Below are 21,771 nucleotides of genomic sequence, written 5' to 3' on the forward strand. Positions count from 1 at the left end.
CGTTTTATTAAAAAAAAAATAAATAAAATTGAAAAGATATTTTTCACTCCATAGTGAGCCGTGGAAGATTGTCAGTTAAAAAAATACAATTGCCAAAAGATAAGCGTTTCATTATTTCTAGTCACCATTTTGAAAAATCACTTGCAAAAGCGACTGTTTCGCTCGCAATGTAGCGCCCTGTTACTTATTTTAAAAGGAAAATTGGAGTTCGGGTGCACACTTCCAAAATGGTAACGTCTACAGAAAAAGCAACTAACCAGCTGTCTATAATATGGTTGTCTTCAAGTCCAACGTGAACAAGTTTCTGATGAGCCATTCCACTTAAGTTAACAAATTTACCGAACTTCCATTACTATCGATTACTATACACTCTTTAACCCTTATCCTTGATTGGCCTATCGGCCTTGATAAGTGGCGACACCAATGTAAAAAAAAAAAAAGAAAGAAAAAAAAGGTTGCCGAGAATATATATTACAAAATTAAAAATACTTGGGTTACAAAAACAAACAAAAAGCCTTCAACTTTATGAATTTCTAAATGTTAACATTTAAAAAAAAATGTCCCTATGTTACAGTATTTTTAGAATATATATATTCCAAAAATTCATAATGATCCATTCATTAGTTTAGGAGATGACCGTGTAGATGGATTATAAATGATGGGACAAATCCAATATTTTACCCAATCCTGATACAATTACAGATTCTGTATCAAATCATCAATTCCGATTCTTTATGAATCTCTCAATGTTTAACTAAAGCTGTTATTTTTCATGATCACAGTAAAAACAAACGTTAACTGTGCAGATATTTTCTTAAACATAAAAATACACATGTAAGGGGTTGATCTATGAATTTTAGTTTTACTGGTTGTTTAAAATCAATAGATTTGCAGTATTTTATTATTACTATTAACAGATGATTTTGCGTTAAAAAGAAAAAAAATAAATAAATAAATAAATAAAAAATAAATAAAATAAAGAAGCCAATTAAAAGAATCGCTTTTGATAAAAATTTTTCTGATTTCAATACTCCCAAAAGTTCCGATTTTTCTGATTCCGATTAATTGTCCAAACACTAATATAAATAAACATAGATAAATTGAATATATAGACAGATTCTTTTTTTTCTTCTAATTTGAGGAATGGTTACTTCTGTAGAAATTTGGAATTAAAATTAAATTAGCAAGTTACTCTACCCCCCACACACCCTTGATAAAGAAATATACATCTAGATATATTGTGCGTGTGTGTATGTATGTATATATATATATATATATATATATATATATATATATATATATATACACACACACAGAGTTTCTTTTTTTCTTCATTTGCGGACTGGTTTCTTCTGTTTAAAGCAAATATTTATTAAGTCTCCTGACGAGAACTTCTGGTTTTAACCAACCATTTGTCCGAAACATTAGCGTGCCCAGTGTCGCGACCATGTAAATTTGTTTATATTAATAAAAAATATCTTGCTCTTCTATTATTGAGCACTCTTCATAACTTCTTAACTTCATTAGTTATCACTCTTGAATATATATAACATCTTAATCAGTTAAAAAAAAAAAAAAATTCTCTCATTCATTCAACATGGCCATACCATTAATGTCACCTGTTCTGTATACATCTCCCTTATAACATCCAGATTTAATCGTCCTCTGAAGTCATCAGATTTAAGCCTGAAGATTCACATTACACATGTTGGAAATAATAAAATTTGCTGGGTTTTTTTTTTTTTTTGCGAGTTATTAAATTTTCTTTCATTTTTTTTTATTTTATTTTAGCATGGTTTGTACGAGAAAAAGGTAAAATCTGCTGTAAACTGCGTTAAGAACGAAATCATAGGCAGAAGAAAGTTTGGAATGTGGCTAAGACCAAAATTGACACAGACAAAAAGGTAAATTGCTTAGTGTTGGGCCAATTAATCAGAATCTGGAATCGGAAAAATCAGAACTTTTTTGAGTATCGAAATTGGTATGGGAAAACATTGTGCCTATTTTCCAATACCAAAAACGATTCTTTTAATTATCTTTTTTAATTTGATTTTGTTTAAAACAAAATCCTCCACTGCTGGTAGTAATTATAAAATAAATATTTATTGATTTTAAACTACCAGTAAAACTAAAATCGATAGATCATCCCCTCCCACAAGTGTTTTTACGTCTGCGAAAGTATCTGCACATTTAACATGTGTTTTTACGGTAATCGGGACAAAACTATTTTACAGTTAACTATTTAGAGATTTAAAAAGAATCGGGATCAGGGGAAAAACATTAGAATTGTTCCATCACTAATATACACATACATTTTTTTTTTTTTTCTTCTGCCTGTCCATTGCTAAATTCCATAAAAAACACCCCACCCCACCCCCATTCTTTGTTCCTCCACTTGACGCTTATTGTAACTATCATTTGAAATTGACTGAATTGCTGCAAGTCAAGCTTGATGGCTCTGAGCTTCCTTAGCCACAAATTACGGCCCAGCCTTAGTTTGAAATCCACACTGCCCATGAAAGCCCTATCTTTAGCTGACCATCTCTTTTATATGTTGTTTTATAAGTTGTTGTATATTAAAAACTTTCTGATGTCGTCTATTTGTGATTGGGAGTTAGTGTTTGTTTGGAGAAGAAAAAAAAAAAATTTAATCGAGTAGTTTTTATTTTACAACAGAAAAACACGTTTTTATGAGAGCGCGTTGAAGTCAGCCATTATGAAATTTGTTGAACACGCCACGGGGAGATAACTCCAATTAAAGCGTCGACACTCCCATCTTTATTACTAGCTTTTCTTCCTAAAAATCAAACCTTTTGCTCGGTATCATAACAAATTATTTTTTTTCGCTGTAAAATAGAAACTACTTAATGAAATTAAGTGAAATTTTTTTTTTTTTTCGGAGAACTTCGTTCCATAAAGAATACGTACAATATAACCCCCCCCCCGATATTTTCATTTTTTAATGTCTTGATTAAACTGTACAAGTACCAAAAAAACACTTTTTTTTTTTTTTTTTTTTTTTTTTAAATTCCCCAAACTTCCAAGTTTTTGCTTCCAGACATGCTAGGTTTGTTTGCTCATATTCAACATACCAAACTTACTGAATTTTTCAAGTCAAACTCAAATAGCATTTAAGTTGACACATCAAATTTATTCTGATTAGCCAATATTCATTTGTTATTGTTGTACCATGTTATTGGCAATAGAATAATGTATACTTAGCTCAAATTTATTTTCAAAACATCTTAGTTCAGCTCATGTAAATGCTAATATGAAACATTTTTTAAATCTAAAAATTACAATTAACAATGCGCATACCTCATTTTAACATTCCTGATTTTTTGCAGATAAGGATTGGTTATTAATATTATTTGGATTCTCCGGACTAATGTTCTCATCTTGAGTATCATTTTCACAACGTTTTGGTCAATTGTAACCTTCAACCCTCTTAAAGTGCATCTTGTTGAACTTGGGAATATTTCTGTCAAACTCTGGAATCTGAACGGAATTTTTAACAGATTCCCCAAGTTTGACAGAAACATTCCCAGAGTTTGACAAGATACACCTGAAGAAGGCCGGAGGTTACATTGGCCAAAGAATTGTGAAAATGACCTTCACGATGAAAACATTAGTCCAAAGAATCCAAATAATACAAACTAATTTTTAAATTGAAGAATATGATAAGAGTTGTCTACTGGAAAGTTAAGTCTGCGCAAACAAATTATGTCACCGTATCCTAGACAACGCTGGACAGATAATGGTTATAATAAGTAAAGTCTACTAACGTGTTGCTTTCTTTCTCTTTTTCCATTTTTTCCTTTTTCTTTTTCTTCTTTCGTTCTCTGCGTTTCGCAGCGGCCGCTCTTTTACTCTCCTCCCATTGCCTCTCCTTATCGAGTTCCTCCAGCAAGATGGTCGCGTTCTTGTTGGCCTCAGCTGCCTGCCGGTCTTTGGCACTCACAATTATCTCCATACATTGCCGACATTTTTTGTTCAATTCCTATGATAAAAAGATATAGAGAAAGTAAAGAAATCTTCCAATAATAAAGTAGGATTACATAACTTAAATGAGAAATAGAAAAAAATATTTCAAGGTAATAGAGAATAAGAGAGAGGGAAAATAAGAGGGCAATAAAGAAAGAGAGAAGGAAGGAGGAGGATAAAATAGGGGGAGGAGGAAATAAAACCTGGAAAAAAGGGGATAAGAGACATAGGGCAAAAGAGAGCAAAGAAAAGGGGGGCAAAAGGAAGGAAGAAAGGGGGGCAAAAGGAAGGAAGAAAGGGGGGCAAAAGGAAGGAAGAAAGGGGGGCAAAAGGAAGGAAGAAGAGGGGGGAGCAAAAGGAAGAAGAGGGGGGAGCAAAAGGAAGAAGAGGGGGGAGCAAAAGGAAGAAGAGGGGGGAGCAAAAGGAAGAAGAGGGGGAGCAAAAGGAAGAAGAGGGGGAGCAAAAGGAAGAAGAGGGGGAGCAAAAGGAAGAAGAGGGGGAGCAAAAGGAAGAAGAGGGGGAGCAAAAGGAAGAAGAGGGGGAGCAAAAGGAAGAAGAGGGGGAGCAAAAGGAAGAAGAGGGGGAAGGGACAAGGGGGGAAAAAGGAAGAAGAGGGAGGCAAAAGAGAGTGAAGGAAGAAAGGGCTAAACAAAAAAAGAAAAAAGAAAAGCACAAAAGAGGAGAGGAAAAGGAAAAGAGAAATGTGGAGAGATAGAAAAAGAGAGGGGGGGGGGAGAAAGAGAGATAAATTTGCTCCAAGTTTATGTACAAGCAGAGAAAGAAATTGACAATTGAGGAGGAGGGGGGGGGACAGAAAGGTGTGAACAAAACCATGAGCAAAAGTGTTAAATCGTCTACGAATCTGATACGAAGACAAACCGACTTACTGTATCGGTGACTGTACTGATGTAACGTTGGAGCTCGTTGTCCAGAGGAAACTGCGTGACATGTTTGACCATCCACTTGACCACTTTCATATGTCCCTTACGAAAAGCAGCAACTAAACAGGAAACCTTTCGGTTGTCATCACTATCGATGTCCGCCCCATGGGCTACCAATAACTGGACAACATCAAGATGGCCACCTGGAGAGAGAAATAGAGAAGAGGGGGGGGGGGTGTTAATAAGAAAAAACAATTTTTTTTTAAGTTAAAAATTTATTTTAAAAAATGCAACAAGATAGTATCGGTATACAGTACGGTGGAGGGGTACGTCTGGGGACTTATTACATTTCGTTTTTATCTTAACTGATACAAATTAAAGAATATAGAACACAAACAATAATTTAAAAATGTATTGACCTCTAGAGTCTGATGACTCTTACGTGGAGGTCATTTTAAAGTGACGTGGACTTTAGTGAGAGTTTTCAGAAAGGATACAATGATTTTATCAGTCAATTGCAAGAAAGAGAGCAGACGCAGTCAAGGATCAGGAGTGAGAGAGAGTGGATGGAGTCTAACGATGATGGTTCCCAGTAGAAAGGATCAGAATGCGTTAGTCTAGAACCAGCGGCAGCTTTCCAAGGGGGGAAACATCGGAAATAAAAGTTGCTGCAGTGATAACCCGAGATTTGTTAATTAATTAGGATGAATCTTCTTAGCGGCTCAGGGATGAATCAGGTATGTTTCTCTGATTGGCCCGATGTTACAACCTCAGAGAAATGTTATTTGTCCATTTTGTTACATGTCCGTTGTTAAAATGTATCTGTTGTCATAAGTTTTATACCAGGAGACATTACATGAGTTAGACACAAGGGCTGTAAGAACAGAATATTCTTTACATTCTTTTGACCCTCGAGTATATATCCGACACAGGTGGACTCACTCAGCTAATCAGTCCGTATAAAAACATAAGATATTAATGGACATATATTCAAGAATCAAAACAATGAAAAGAATATTCTGTTGTCACAGTCCTAGTAATATATACAACTCCTCCAGGTCTTACAGAATTCCCAACAATGCAACATTATAACGAAGATGAAACAGAGAAAAAAAAAAATTTCTAAATCAAGTATATTTGAATATGTTAAAATGTCAAAAGCAATTAAAAACACCACTTACCATTACAGGCAAGCCATAGTGGAGAATTGCCTTTTTTGTTTTTCACGTCTACAGCAGCATGCCTTTGGAAGTAAAAAAAAAAATTATATAACATCTGACTAAAGCATTAGCCATCAATAAAGAATTAGAAAACTTTACTTTTATTTGTACAGTTGGTTATTGCTAGTCACGATTAAGTTCGAAATAGCATTTTCTTTGGTCTGTCTTGATTAAGTTCGAAATAGCATTTTCTTTGGTCTGTCTTGATTAAGTTCGAAATAGCATTTTCTTTGGTCTGTCTTGATTAAGTTCGAAATAGCATTTTCTTTGGTCTGTCTTGATTAAGTTCGAAATAGCATTTTCTTTGGTCTGTCTTGATTAAGTTCGAAATAGCATTTTCTTTGGTCTGTCTTGATTAAGTTCGAAATAGCATTTTCTTTGGTCTGTCTTGATGAAGTTCGCAATAGCATTTTCTTTGGTCTGTCTTGATTAAGTTCGAAATTGAGTTCTTTGGTTATTAAATATAGAAGAGTTGAGATGCAGTCACAGACCAACGAAAGTATAGGCAAAAACGATAAAGAGGGACAAATAAACACCTGGTCAGAAATAGGTTAGTTCAAAAAGCAATTTGTAAAAGTCGCCCAACACATGCCAGCATGTAAAATAGACGGTTAAGTGAAAAGACGATACATAATGGACAAGAATTTGTTTTACCTTGAAAGCAGCAGTTCAACAAATCTATAATGACCCTTATCTGCAGCAATGGTCAGTGCAGTATCGCGAGAGGATGGCACCGGGGCTGCATTTACATCAGCTCCTTTATCCAGCAATACTTTTCCGACTTCTACATAACCACCGGAAGCAGCTTCCATTAGAGGAGTAAGGCCAGTCTAAATAAAAGAGGGGGGGAAAAAAAAAAAAAAAGGTTTAAAAATTCAGGGCACTGTTTACACTGACTTCAACGAGATCATCAAAACTCAATTTCATCAGATAAAAATAAAAATAATAAAATCGGCTTGCTGCCACAGTTAAAATAATTTACAGTAAACTGCATTGCAACTGCTTAAGTTGGCACGGAGATGTTGAATGAATTCTGATTTGATAAACCAGGGTTCATAGAGATCTACAATGTCCCTTTTCAAGGCCTTCTCTAGGTAAAATTCAAGTTTTAAAAACTAAATTTGATATATAAAAAATGATATAATAAACCAAAAAACTTTTTATTAATATCAAAAACTATTTAATAGTTAAGATTTTTGTTCCTTAGAAGCGCTGGTTGAGTTTGAATAAAATAAAAATATGTATTATATATGTTTGAAGCCAAAACAACGCATTATTACAAAATAAAAAGACATTTATTTTGTTTGAAATTTATATTGAAATTCATAAATATATTTTGAAGGAAACCTTCATCTTCAGTATGTCTGTCTTTTTTTTTTGCCATGTTTTTGGAGCAGGGAATCAGCAAGTAGAAGTCCGTTTGTTGTTTTTACAGTAGATTTTTAAATCTCGGAATGGTGCGTTTGGTCACGCGGGATTCGCGTCAAGATTTTTTAAACTACCGTAAAAACAACAAACGGACTTCTACTTGCTGATTCTCTGCTCCAACAACATGGCAAAAAAAAAAAAAAAAAAAAAAAAAAAAAAAAAAAAAAAAAAAAAAGAAAAGAAAAAAAAAGAAAAGAAAAAAAAGGAAAAAAAAGAAAAAAAAAGAAAAAAAAAAAGACAGACATACTGAAGATGAAGGTTTCCTTCAAAATATATTTATGAATTTCAATATAAATTTAAAACAAAATAAATATCTGTTTATTTTGTAATAATGCGTTGTTTTGGCTTCAAACGTATTTAATACGTATTTTATTTTATTCCATTTAATAGTGTTTATTTTGAACTTTACTTCAGCTACATCTGTAAAATATATAGATAACACAAAATTTTACTGAACATAAATACGATTTTCAAGCCTTTTCAAAACATTTTATATTTACAAGGTAATATTAGAAATAAGGTCTTTGCAAGGCAAAGCTTAAAATTCAAGGCCTTTTCAAGCCTGTGCAAACCTTGTAAACACATGTACAAATATCCCAACAAAGGGTTAAAACAAAAAATGGAAGGACTCCAAGCAATAGCACATTGAAATGTAAATAAGAGTTTCATAGTAAAACGCACTGTGCAACAAGACAAGAGTTAGAAAAAAAAAATGCACCTTAAGAAGGTCAGAGGTTACGTTAGTCGAACCTTTGTGAAAATAAGCAACCAAGATGAGAATCGTAGTCAGAATAATTCAAAACAAAGTTATCAAGTAAATAAAAACTATTTTTTTCAAAATTATTAGAAATTAACATAACTTGGAAAGCAACTAGTGCCCAGTCAGCCGTAGAACTTATGCAGATGAAACACCTCAAAAACTAATTGGCTGCAAAACAGTATTTTAAGTTAAAGAAATAAAAAAAGGAGACTTGTAAAATTTATTTGTGTTACCTTTGCGCGATGTTCAATATTAGCTTTCCTATCGACCAAAAGGCTTACTACCTCATGTCGTCCTTGGAAACAGGCTAAAGTCAAAGCTGTATTCCTGTTTGTCTCAATCTTTAAAAAAAGAAAAAAAGAAATCAAGAAAATAAATAAAATATTCAAAGAAATGGATTTGTTAAACCTGCCAAGAGCGGTTATATATATATATATATATATATATATATATATAGTGAATAAATGACAAAAGACTATATTCCAAAGTTCATGATGTTGACCATCTTATAATTTATTTCTTTAATTCAGTTGACATTTACAATTCTTGAAAGTATGTTCCGTAGCGCAAAATTATTCATTTATTATATCAATTAGTGAATCTATTTTGCCCTTAAGTCATCAGAAGAAATAGCAACAAAAACGAAACAGATACTGTCAAGAATTGTAAATGTCAGCTGAATTAAAGGAATAAATTATAAGATGGTCAACATCATGACCTTTGGAATATAGTCTTTTGTCATTTATTCACTATATTGCTCTGTAATTACATTGAGCTTCTTAAATAAGGATTGGTATATATTATAAGGAAATAAAATATATTTCCACAGAAATAATATATATATATATATATATATATATATGAATGATGATTGCAACGTCTTGTCAGACGAGTGCCACTCCCTCAGACACTGAAAGTTCATGAGCCCGAAAATGACATTTAGTCCTGCCGGCGAATTCACATGCTCAAGCAGGCATGACACTGAAGACGGTCATTGGTATACATACATACATACATATACACACACACACACATGCATACACATCTATAAACATACGCTCATATATGCCTATATACATACATAATACATACCCACATGCACTGACAAGACGTTGCAATCATTGTGTATACGTATATATATATATATATATATACATACACAAGACGAGAGCCACTCCCTCAGTCACTAAAAGTCCATGTGCCCGAATATGACTTTTTAGCCCTGCCAGCGACTTGCACATCCTCAAGCAGACATGACACTGAAAACATTCACTGATTTGTATGAAACTAACAGCAGCGGAACCTGTATTATCGTGAGCTTTCATGTGATTAACAAAACCTGCCTAAGACAACAGAGCCCAATCACACACCTTACAGATCCAGAGATCTCCATGGTTAGGCAACAAGGTTTGGCATTTCCTACATGCTCTCTTAAGCTTCGCTCGATCTATTTTGGCTGCTTCAAAGTGTTCTGCACCCCTGTATATCAGTGTCCTCCACTGCTTGCGATCATACGCTAGGGACTCCCATGAAAGCTCACCAGACTCTCCTTGATGCTATCACGAAAACGTTTTTTAGGCTTGTGCTGGGATCTTTTTCCAAGAAAGAGCTCACCATAGAACAATTGTTTTGGGAGTCGATAGTCTTCAAACTGGATGAGATGACCCGCCCAACGCAACTGGTTCTTAATAACAATGGTAGCAATACTGGTTGTTTTGGCCTTTTTAAGACATATGTATCAGGGACAAAGCTATACTACTTTAAACCAAGAATGTGTCTAAGGCAGTGCTGATGGAACCTCTTGAGCAATTCTATATGTGATTGATACAAGGTCCAAGTTTCAGATGCGTAGAGTAGGGATGGTACTACACATGCTTGATATACTGAAATTTTAGTTGTCAGAGTTAGATCACCGTCAGACCAGACTATCTTGTAACCTTCCAAAAGCATCAGATGCCTTGCTGATTCTGTCTTATTTCCGCATTAAGAGTGCCATCATTTGATAAGGTACTCCCGAGGTAGACAAAAATTTTTACGACTTCAAGGCGCTTTCCACAGACGAAGATATCAGATTCCACATACAGATCATCGGGAGCGGGAGAGTACATGACTTTAGTTTTCTTAATGCTGTCAGTCCGAAGCAGGTACAAGCATTTGTAAAGAGATCCATCACTAGTTGCAAATCTACTGGGGAGTGTTACCAGGTCAGCATCATCAGCATACAACAGTTGCCTAACAAGTCCATCACTAACAAGTGTTTTGGCTTGGAATCTTCTGAGGTTGAACACCTTTCCAGTCGTTCGTAATCTAAAATAAACACCCATATCACAATCAAATTTTTTTTTTTTTATCGCCACAGGACTTTAAAAAGTTTTTTTTTTTATAGGCAAATGCCTGAGGGAGTGTCTATACAAAGATGATGTTACAGAGTTTTAGCTTTGTATGACAGCTTAATCTCTCTCTCTGTTCAAAATGTTGACATCCAGCAACAAGTCAAACTGCAGACCAGCTTAATGTGGATACTGGTCTCCCGCTTTGCGTTTTTTTAAATCAGAGATTTGCTTCTCCTAGAGGGGTTGGCTTCACCACGGCTTACAAGAGCCCTCTACACCCCACACACAAGGAAATAAACACAGATGTATACCATGTATGCATGTGCACACACATGCAAACATACACACATAGAAGCACACATATACGCATATACATACACATGCATATACATACGTACACATAACACACATGAAGGAACATTTCAAAAGTCTTTAATATTCAATGATCAGGACGACGATGATGGTGATGGGCACGATTAAATAAGATTGACAAAAAAAGGCACGGATTTTACAAAAAGTTTTGCTATAAGACTAACACTTTTGCAGTAGAAAATGATGATGTGGACAATTTCACACATTTCACAAATAAAATTGACGACTGCATCAAACGTAAACACAATCCAACTGTCATGTATTAAAGATGCTTACATTTTTTTTTTAAATAAAAAGTATTATATATATATATATATATATATATATATATATACACACACACAGTAATAAAATAAAACAAGCATTACAATCTTAATCTGTGACTCACCTGAGCGTTAATGTCACTGCCCATATCAAGTAATAACTTGACCGCTGCAGAATGGCCATTCATTGCAGCTAACATCAGAGGGGATATACCCAGCTTACTGCCCGTTCTGAAAAAATAGAAAATATAATAAATTCAGTCAAATGTACATATGCGATAGATGGTTTCAAGGAATGAAAAAAAAAAAAAAGTGTTACCCACCCACATGAGCTATACAAAAAGTTCAAGCTTCCATACACCAAAATCTTTTCTAAAAAAAAAAAATATAGGCTCTCAATAATCAACTTCACGCATCAGTACATGAGTTGATTGTAATTTATCCACACTTTACTTGAGAATAATTATCTAAATTATTATAAAAGTGAAATTGTCTGTGTGTGTGTGTGTGTGTGTGTGTGTGTACATTTCTCTACCAAACTACTGTCAATTTTTAGCCTACAGACTCGAGATTTAACAAGGGGTAATGAGATTTGGGAAAATTCTTTTTAATCGGTTTTTAGCCAGAAATTTGGCTGTCAAGGGGGCAAGGTTCAAAGGATTTGAGCTTTGAAAACTCTACCAAACTCCTCTGCCAATTTTGGATCTAAACACTTGAAATTTTAGATGTAGGTTACTTGGACAGGGATCAAACTTCTTAATTTGATTTGAGCCCAAGACAATAAATGTTAAGGGGTCAAAATTAAAACACTTCACTTCTGCGGTCTCTACCAAATTACTCAGTCAATATTTGGTCTAAATATTTAAGATTTTACATAAAATATATTCAGACATAGGGCAAGCTTTTTAATCGGTTTTTAGCCGAGAATTCGGCTGCCAAGAGGTCCAAGTTAAAAGATTTGAACTTTGCGTTCCCCTGATGAAAAATCAATATCAAAACACTAAACCTTACGTTTAGAATACTCATTACATGATTTGTAGTCTTAAAAAAGATTAAAAATTTAACACTTAGAAGTCTTCAGAAAAAATCCACACCAACTCAACGAACTGAAGGCCACAACTTTTACCAGGACACCATCTTTAGGTGATTGCGTACGAACGCTAAAGAGCACTTCATGTTGATTATTATGATCTATATATTATATTTCTCTATCTCTGTGTGAAGCCTTGACAAGGAGCTTTGTCATAAGACAGCAAGTCAGAGATAGTTTGTTTTACTTTACAGCATATTAACAATCTCTGATTTATTGAACAGCAAATAATAAAGTTAATTAACCTACCGTGAATTAATCTCGGCTCCACTAGAAAGAAGTAGTTTTATGATATTCACATAACCACCAGATGCTGCCAGACTTAAAGGTGTATAATCTGAAACGTTACGATGTTCTTTGTTGGCAACACGATTTAGCAGCAACTCTACCACCTGAAATACAATGAAAAAGTGAAAAAATATTTTTAAAATTAAATAATGTAAAAATTACAACTACATAGAAAAAAAAGTTTATAATTTGGGACGTGTACCCAACTCTCCCAATTTGTCACATGACTGAAATTAACAGGAAATATATATATATATATATATATATATATATTCGTTTCAAATGCTTCAGAAGTATGAGTGACGACCCCCTGCGCTACGTATTCATCCTTGGATCCAAAACAACGTAAATGAAATCTAATTAAAGGGCATTTTTCGTATTACACCGCACGTTGTTTCACTATATATTTTAATCGTCTATATAAATAACACAGTAAATATTTGTATGTGTTTCTGTCTTTTTGAAAATATTTAACCGATAAACTTTTAAACTACTGGTCACATAACATTGAAATTAACAGGAAATAGTAATCATACACCAAGGATGGTTTATAACGAATAAAATCTTTGTTTGGATTGATGAATGATGTGCACAGAAATATGTTGACAAGTTGAAATGCAAAATATTCAGACATATTCCTATTTATTTTTGTGCAAATTCAATTCAGGTACTAGTATGGTTTAATCAAGACATTAAAAAATGAAAATATCGAAAAAAGGTTATATTGTACGTATCCGTTATTGAACAAGGATTCTAGCAGATGACACCCAAGACATTTTTTTTTTTTTATAAACTTTTGAAATCAGTACTATATATTAGGTACAATATAATATTCAGTAGAGAATTGGCTCTGTAATAATAAATACAAAATCTGCATTAAAATATATTTATGCATATTTTACGACCCAGCAAGAAAATCCAAATATCACAACTACAGCACGCTTGAACAAGAGTTGGAAGTTAAAAAAAAAAAAAATCTTATGACCATTTTTATTGAATACTAGCGGCAGCACCGGGTTGGCACACACAACGCTGAGTCAAAATACAAAATTGAGTACACTCAACATCGTCTTAGTATCAATGCTTAACCTGTGAACTCGGATGGGAAATTCCAATATGCACAAAACAAAATCACTGAAAAAACAAAAATACCCTAACTAAGGATAATGAGTAAACGTTGGATAAAATGGATAAAATTATTACGAACTTGCCAGAATTCGAACTTGAAATCTCCTGATCCATTGTCAGGTGCGTTATCCATTGCGTCAAAAGTCCTGTCTGTATGCCGAAAGATGTTACCGCGACTATACAGACTGCTAAATTCCCTTGATATGGGCAGGTAACTTTTTTGAGAAAGTCACGAAACGGCCCTAAAATCCTTATTTCGAGCTTTTTGTGTGACTTGCCGTTGTTCGTTACGAACCATATATAGATACGGACAATCTATGAACTCGCACCTTTCAGGGAAAAGAAGAATTTTTCAATCCGGGGTATCCATTCGAAAGTTTTATTAGTATATACACACAAATAAACATTTAGAATTTTATTAATAGTATAATATGTTACTAAGAAAGGATACATCTTATTTCTATTCTCTTTATGTATCTAAAAATGCTCAGAATTTTCTGATTGGATGGGAGGATCGACGAACAAATGTAAGTGTCCTGAAGGAGGCCAACATACCTACCATCACCACAACTATCATCTAACACCATCTGCGATGGACGGGCCATGTTATGCACATGCCTGACAACTGCCTTCCAAAGCAAATGCTCTATGGTTAGCTAAAAGAGGGAAAGTGGTCCCACGAAGGACAGAAAAAGAGATATAAGGACAATATAAAGACCCACCTGAGATAGTGTCATTTCAGCCTCACCAGCTGGGAGGATGCTATTCTTCAGAAAGGCATGTGGAGCAGGATGGTCCATGAAGACACAGCTCACTCAGAAAGGACCTCCACAAAGCCATAGAAAATAGGAGGAAGCAGAGAAAGGAGAGATCTAACACAGCTTCTTCTGCCGCTTCCACTACCCAGTCGACCACCTACACATGCCCTCACTGCAATAAAGTCTGTGGGTCAAGGATAAGCTTCCACAGTCCTTTGAGGACCCACAAACGACCAGACCCAATCTCACCGACGGGACAACAATCATACTCAGCATGAGTGATTGCCGATGAGATATGTGCGTATATATGTGTGTGTGTGTGTATGTATGTATATGTATATATATATATATATATATATATATATATATATAGTATGGATATATATAGTATGGAAAACTGACCAAAAAAGATGGAGACCAACAACAATAAATTACACCCTCGACATCAGAAGTATGATTTTTGACTGTTTCTAACATGTAAAGATTGTGTTTTGAATCCAAATATCACAACGAGAGCACTTGCGCAAGAGTTGGAAGCTTAAAAAATACAGTTCATGAACATGTTTACTGAATATTGTTAAGTAAAAACCTTATTTCTATACTCTGTGTGCCTAAAAAATGCTTGGAACTTTCTGGACAACCTAACATCATATAGTTCATTAGTTTTGGAATAAATCATAGGCATATATAAAACCAGACTCCTTTGATAATCGCCAACTCCAATGCATGTGTGCCACGGTTTTATTAGCTTTTATACTTCTCTTGTTCTCATTCTGGCTGTGTCATCTTAGCACTGCAAACTATCGCACACAAAATGTTACCGACTTTCCTCTAAACTTGGCATACTCCAATGTGGACAACCTTAAACACTGCCTGACGATAGATCTGGAGATGGAGTGAAACGCTATGATAAGGAGAGAACTGTAAAATGATTTGCCCCCTCGGACACTCCCGGCTTACTACGATATCATTTCTGATTGCCTTTGTGTATTTTGGTGAATCATTTGCATTTATTGTGTTGGCTCTGACTGGAGGCAGGAAAAATATCCATAGAAATCTATTGTGCTTGTCCAGAATTGTCCCATGTTAAAAAAAAATAAACAAACAATCTGATATATGCAGCTATAATAAAAAGAAATATCACAGCTGTTTGGTTACTCATAAAATTTCATTTTCCTATTTAGAATTAAAACTACTTGATCAATTTATGTGATATTTGGAATATGTTTTTTTTGTTCTGTCACGACTTCATACAGATTTTTCTTTATATATGGTGGAATTTTGAACAAGAATCAAATATATAAAGAAATGCACACACACACACTTCATAAAGTGGTATAGCATACTTACATCAAACCTTCCACCAGAACATGCGAGAGATAAAGGAGTATCTTTGGTTCGTTCAGACTGTGCTTCTATTTCAGCATTGTATTCTAAGAGAATTTCAACCACATCCACATGACCTGCTGTTGCAGCTAAAATCAAGGGTGTAAAACCTGTCGGAAAAAAAAAAAAAAAAAATACATAAACACATCATCATATTGAGTTTAACGTCTTTAAGAAATTGACTTCCAAACTGACTTCCTATCTGTCCAGGTTTTTATTTTCTTTCCGTTTCTCAAGTCAATGTTTATTACTTCCTTTCAGGTTTTCCTTGGCTTTCTCTTGCGAATTGAACCTGCTACTTCAAGTGATTTTTTTTTTAATTTTTTAATTTTTATTTTTACAAAGAGGCCATCACTTCTCAAGGCCCAAAGGCCACTCGAGGATAAGGGTTAATGAGTGTACAGTAGTCAATGGGATAATTTCTCAGTAATCGTTAGTAGAAATTTGGTAAATTGGATTATTTAATGGAACGGTTCATCAAGAATTTGCTTACGTTGGACTTGGAAGATAACCAAATTGTAGTCAGCTGGAAAACAGACAAACAGAAGAGAGTTCCATAGGCGTGCAGTTCTGAGGAAGAAACTTTGTTCATGGAATCTACGTTTTGGTTTAGGCACAGATAAAGAATGGGGAAAATTATTGACAGTGGTACCTACTAGTTTTGGTATGGTTAATAGGATCAGAAAAATATTAACCTAAATGACGTAAAAAAAATTTCTTGACAATAATAAAAAAACCAATTGATTTATTTATTAGAAGTTGTTCACTTACAACTTAAGACTAACAGCCACAGAATGTGCTATAAATCCCAGTCTAAGATTTAATATTGATTCTCAGGTTGGTCGATTTGGTAAACATTTGGGTCATATTCCTTTTGTAAACTTTTTTGCACCTACTTGCTAAACATCTATATGCCTCCTTTTAGGGAGTTCACACTTGATTATTAAAAGATTTAAAATGCTCTAAACAAGTTTTTTTTTCATTCCTGTTGATGCCAGCTGGACACTCATCGTCTGTCATCAGCTTCTTTGGAAATAATGTTTTATGGTACTTTTTCGCTTTGGAGACAAGTGAAAAATGTAGATGTAATCGGGGAATTTAGAACAAAATCAGTAATTGTATTGGAAGTGGGAAAGATTTTGGAATCGACCCATCACTAATATCTACTAAACTAAGAACTCTCATCCATCCTTTCAATGCAGCCATACATTATCACACTTCATACACATGCTTGATAAACTTCTCTTCGTCGACAGTGATAATGCTCTGCTGGGTTGTAAAGAAAGGCCATTTTCTTCATCCGTTCTTAACTCTTCAGCATTTGTTCCATGTTCAGAACTTTCATACACGTTTCTCAAACGTGATAATTTGCACTGAAATCCTTTATAAAATCCACATTGTAAGCTTGTTCTTGTTTCATCAGCCATAAACAGGTAAAAGTCATAAGTAATTTGTAATTGTATTCTTAGCAGTAATGAGGAGTCCAATATTTTTTGGATTCCGATACAATTACCGATTCTGATTTTTATAAATCTCTAAATATTGAACGAGAAAATTGTTATCACCCACCCCACCCCCATTACCATAAAAACACGTTAAATATGCATATATTTTCTCAAACATAAAATGTACACTTGCGGAAGGTGATCTATAGATTTTAGTTGTACTGGTAGTACAAAATCAAATGTTATTTTACTGTGGAAGATTTTGTTTAAAATGAAATCAAAGAAAATGATAATTAAAGGAATCGTTTTTGGCATTGAAAAATAGGTGCACATTTTTCCAATTCTAAAAATGATTTTGATACCCCCTTCCCCAAAGTCCTGACTTTCTTATTTCTGATTAATCGTCCCAACAATTCCAAATATCATGTGTACTAAAAGCTGAACCAGTGGCACAATGGATAAAGTGTTAAGTTATAAAGTGTTCTCGAAGTTAAAGGTTCAATGAATCCTCAGTACGAGTGATACTAAAAATTTCAATTAAAAATTATGGATGACAGAACAAGAGCAAGCTACCTTCATGGATTCAATAAAGGATTTTGTTCACAATTTTGTAGATTCCCAAGTTTACACTTGTAGAAGGTCAGAGGTTATATCAGCTGTCTTGAAACTTGTTCCTTCGAAACTAAAATCAACAAAGTCTAGGCAATTTTTGAAACAGCTTTTTCTGTTGATTGCAGTATGATGCTGGTCCTGTCCACCCTCCCAGGCTTTGTTTTCTATCTTTGAAAAGAGGTTAGTTCATTGCTAATCGCCTTAGGTGCCCTGTCAGGAAATGTTGAGGTTACTCATGCATTTTTTGCAAACCAAAGTAACCCTCTTCAGGGGTACTGGCTCATCAATCCTACTTTCTGACCCTTGTGTCACATTTCTTGCCATGGGAAAGATAAATACCACATCTAAGATGAGAAAAATAATCCAAATAATAAAAAATTAGTGATCTTCATTGGAAAAATTTGGAAATCTAACGCCTTCCAGATAATTTAATGTCTAATGAAATCATTAAAAAAAAAAAAAACTGCTACAAGTTTCTGTAATCATGGCGTAAACTTCTTCACTACTCGTTTTGTGCAGAAATTGTCAATTGATAATTTTATTTCTTTTTGTCTGATTTGTTAAGTTTTCGTGTATAGACTTACTGCTTCAAAGAAGGTTCTCGTGTATAGACTTACTGCTTCAAAGAAGGTTCTCGTGTATAGACTTACTGCTTTAAAGTATGATCTCCTATAGTTTTTTTTTTTAAACAATATTGTTTTAGTGGCAAAATCTCTTGTAAAGGCTATAAAGTCAGAAGTTTTGGAACGAGTCTGACTCAAAAGACAAACAACTCAGAGCAGGATTTAATTTTTTTTTTTTTTTTTTTTTTAGTTATAGAGATCTCTATTTTTTCTTTCTGTAATTGGTTAGACTATAAAGAAATGTTTACAACTGCGTGACAAAATACTGTTAAAAAAAGAAAAATTTAGTCAAACTATATGGAAATATCAAAACCCTTGGTAGGATCCGGACTCAAGACTCCTCGGTAGGATAAAAACTATCCAGACTTAACACTCCTTAATTTAATATCTTCCAATATTTAACATGTTGATTCTGCAGAAATTAAAACATCTGATGCCGCGACAAATTATTACGAGTTCAACTCTCACTCGTTCCTCATCTTCTGACTTTAAATAAAAATCACACAGGCTACCAAGAGACAAAAATGTAAATATTTTATTGTTTACCTTTTTTATCGCGATGCTCAATATCTGCCCGCTTCACAAGCAGCAACCGGACCAATTCTGCATGTCCCCCAGCACAGGCCAGCGTCAACGCAGTGTCGTGGTTGCTATCTGTTTGGGCATCCAGATCTATATGTTGCGGCACAAAGCGGTGTGGCGGTGAGATTCCAGGTGAGGCTGGAGACGGGGTGGGAGTTTGAGGAGTACTTGAAGGGGGAGGTACAGTCTCAAGACCTAGGGAGTTGGGAGTTGTTTGCATAGCTGGGTGATTGTTATTAATGTGGCGTTTCCACCTCGATTTTAAAATACTAGGTTGATTGACCTGAAAACAAAAACAGAAAATGAAATTATCAGCAACAATTTGCAGTTATGGTTTTGAATTTTTTACATAAAAGGTTGATTATTCATATTTGGATTCTTCAAACTACTGGTCTTATCTGGAGTGTAATTTTCACAATGTTTTGATCGATTTAAGCTCCGACCGTCTTCAGGTACATCTTCTTGAACTCTGGAATCTTTCTGTCAAACTTAGGAATCTGCACAGAATTTCAAATGGAATCCTTTATTTGATCCATAGTGGATAAAATATTTGGTAAAATCCAGCTGTAAATTACACTCTTCTGGAGGTTAAAGGTCTGATCCTTAATCTGGGTGACACTCAAAATATAATTGAAAATTACATAGGATTTCTACCCAATCATGATTAGAGCTAGGACAACAGCATATTCTTCTCATTGTTTTGACTCTCGAGTGCACATCCGTTGACATCTTATATGCTTTCATATACAGTGATATGGTTCTCGGTTGATTAACTGTGTTGGATATATACTCGAGAGTCAACACAATGAAAAGAATATTCTGTCGTCATAGTCCTAGTCATGACTGACATAATGAAAGCATGCTACACCCGCAGATTAAATAAAGCGTTCTGTTTGAAATTACATGCAGATTCTCAGAGTTCGATACAATACACACCTGAAGAAGTTTTGAGATTACATTGACCAAAACATTAAAATAAAACTCAAGATGAGAACAGTAGTCCAAATAATACAATTTGCAGATTCCAAAATTTATAATAATAATAATAATGATGATAACTTGATAAAATTTAATTTTTAAGCAATAAAAATATAAGTTTATGCTTCTTGAAATAATTCACCTTGGTAAATACACGAAATAAGTTTCTAATTTAAGGAAATAGTTGTCATGGTAAAAATGTTACATACCAAGATACACCTACCGAATAGTGTTACATCATTACCAGTCACTGGTGAATACAGTGTACAGATTCTGGTTATAGTCAGGTGAAGTATAATTATTAGAATTTTGGAAATGAATCATTTGTATATTTTATTTATTTATCTTGATGAGGATAATAGTCCGCAAATAAATAAAATATTCAGGTAAAGTACTTCCTAATTTTCTGCGGAACACTACCAGAAGCAGTCATAAGGCAAATCAATTCCTTCAATTTTATTATTCTTCAGTGTTTCTATCGTGAAGCGATTTATTGAAATAAAATATAAGAAAAGGACATAAAGCGTATACAATAAAAATTAAAATTATACAGAACCCCCCCCCAAAAAAAAAACACAATTAGTCTTTATTTGCACTTTTAATTACAAAATTAAAAAAAAATAAGTTTTTATTTTATTCAAAATTTTATAAAAATATTTATTAAATTATAAAAATAGATTTTTTTTTTTTTTAATTTAAAAAAATAAAGATTTATTTGAATTTAGGTAATAAAAACATGTTTATGGAAGTATAAAAATAAAATTATTGAAATCAAAATAAAATTTCAAATATAAAAAAAAAAAACCTATACAATACATAATATTCCCCAAATGGTTGGGGTTTGATTCTCTGCCACCACAGGAATTCTTGCAGATAACTATCGAAAAAGATTACTTGTGTTATTTTTATTTATGTAATTTTCAACAATGTCCTTTTCTATTTCAATAAATCGTTTCACAACAGAAACACTGAAGAACAGAGTTAAGGAACTGATTTGTCTTGTCACCACTTCCAGTAGCACTACACCGGAAGTTAGGAAGTATGTTGGCAAACTATAACCAAGATTTTTCTTTATTTTTTGTTTTTTTAATATACATGGAATTCTAGACAAGCACCAAAAAAGACAATTTTAATATTGATTTTTTTTTTATTTATTAAAACTAAAGAATTTCTAATAAATAAAATATATTTTTATTTTACATTTTTTAAAAAAAGTTCTTGATGAGTTGTCCCTTAATCCAATTTATCAAATTTCCACTACTAACGATTACTACGGTATTGTCACATTGACTACTGTATACTCATTAATCTTTATCCTAGACTGGCCTTCGGGCCTTGATAAGTGATGTCTTTTTGTTAAAAAAAAAAAATAAATAAATAAATAAAATGAAACACTGTTATGAAAATAAAGATTCCTGTCCAGAATTCCACAATATTAAAATACGAAAGGAAAATTCTACACGACTTATGAAACAAAACTATCATATTCAGAAAAGTCAAATTTTACGAGTATCCGAAAAGTGACTGTATCATCCACCATTGTTAAAAACTATCTCAAGAAACAAAAGGGAGATAAATCTAGTATGAATTATTGAGTTATGTTGTAATGCATACAAATTCCCATTTATTGCTTAAAAATG

General features: G+C 33.7%; 1 protein-coding gene across 16 annotated transcripts in view; it reads right to left on the reverse strand.

Annotated features, from left to right (window-relative positions):
* LOC145266346 (ankyrin repeat domain-containing protein 17-like) overlaps nucleotides 1-21,771 on the reverse strand; it is a 331,800-nt gene that overhangs the window by 39,630 nt on the left and 270,399 nt on the right. For all 16 annotated transcript variants that reach the window (XM_080121948.1, XM_080121947.1, XM_080121940.1 and 13 more), the window contains 9 exons: nucleotides 19,118-19,436; nucleotides 15,856-16,001; nucleotides 12,581-12,723; nucleotides 11,367-11,472; nucleotides 8,507-8,614; nucleotides 6,740-6,915; nucleotides 6,047-6,108; nucleotides 4,872-5,068; nucleotides 3,786-4,000 (listed from right to left, as the gene is read on the reverse strand). In XM_080121948.1, the coding sequence (XP_079978074.1) occupies nucleotides 3,786-4,000; nucleotides 4,872-5,068; nucleotides 6,047-6,108; nucleotides 6,740-6,915; nucleotides 8,507-8,614; nucleotides 11,367-11,472; nucleotides 12,581-12,723; nucleotides 15,856-16,001; nucleotides 19,118-19,436 (1,472 nt within the window). The remainder of the gene's footprint in view (nucleotides 1-3,785; nucleotides 4,001-4,871; nucleotides 5,069-6,046; nucleotides 6,109-6,739; nucleotides 6,916-8,506; nucleotides 8,615-11,366; nucleotides 11,473-12,580; nucleotides 12,724-15,855; nucleotides 16,002-19,117; nucleotides 19,437-21,771) is intronic.

The sequence above is a fragment of the Euprymna scolopes genome, chromosome 41, assembly GCF_053919585.1.
Source record: "Euprymna scolopes isolate OS-2025 chromosome 41, ASM5391958v1, whole genome shotgun sequence".
NCBI classification, from domain to species: Eukaryota; Metazoa; Mollusca; class Cephalopoda; order Sepiida; family Sepiolidae; genus Euprymna; species Euprymna scolopes.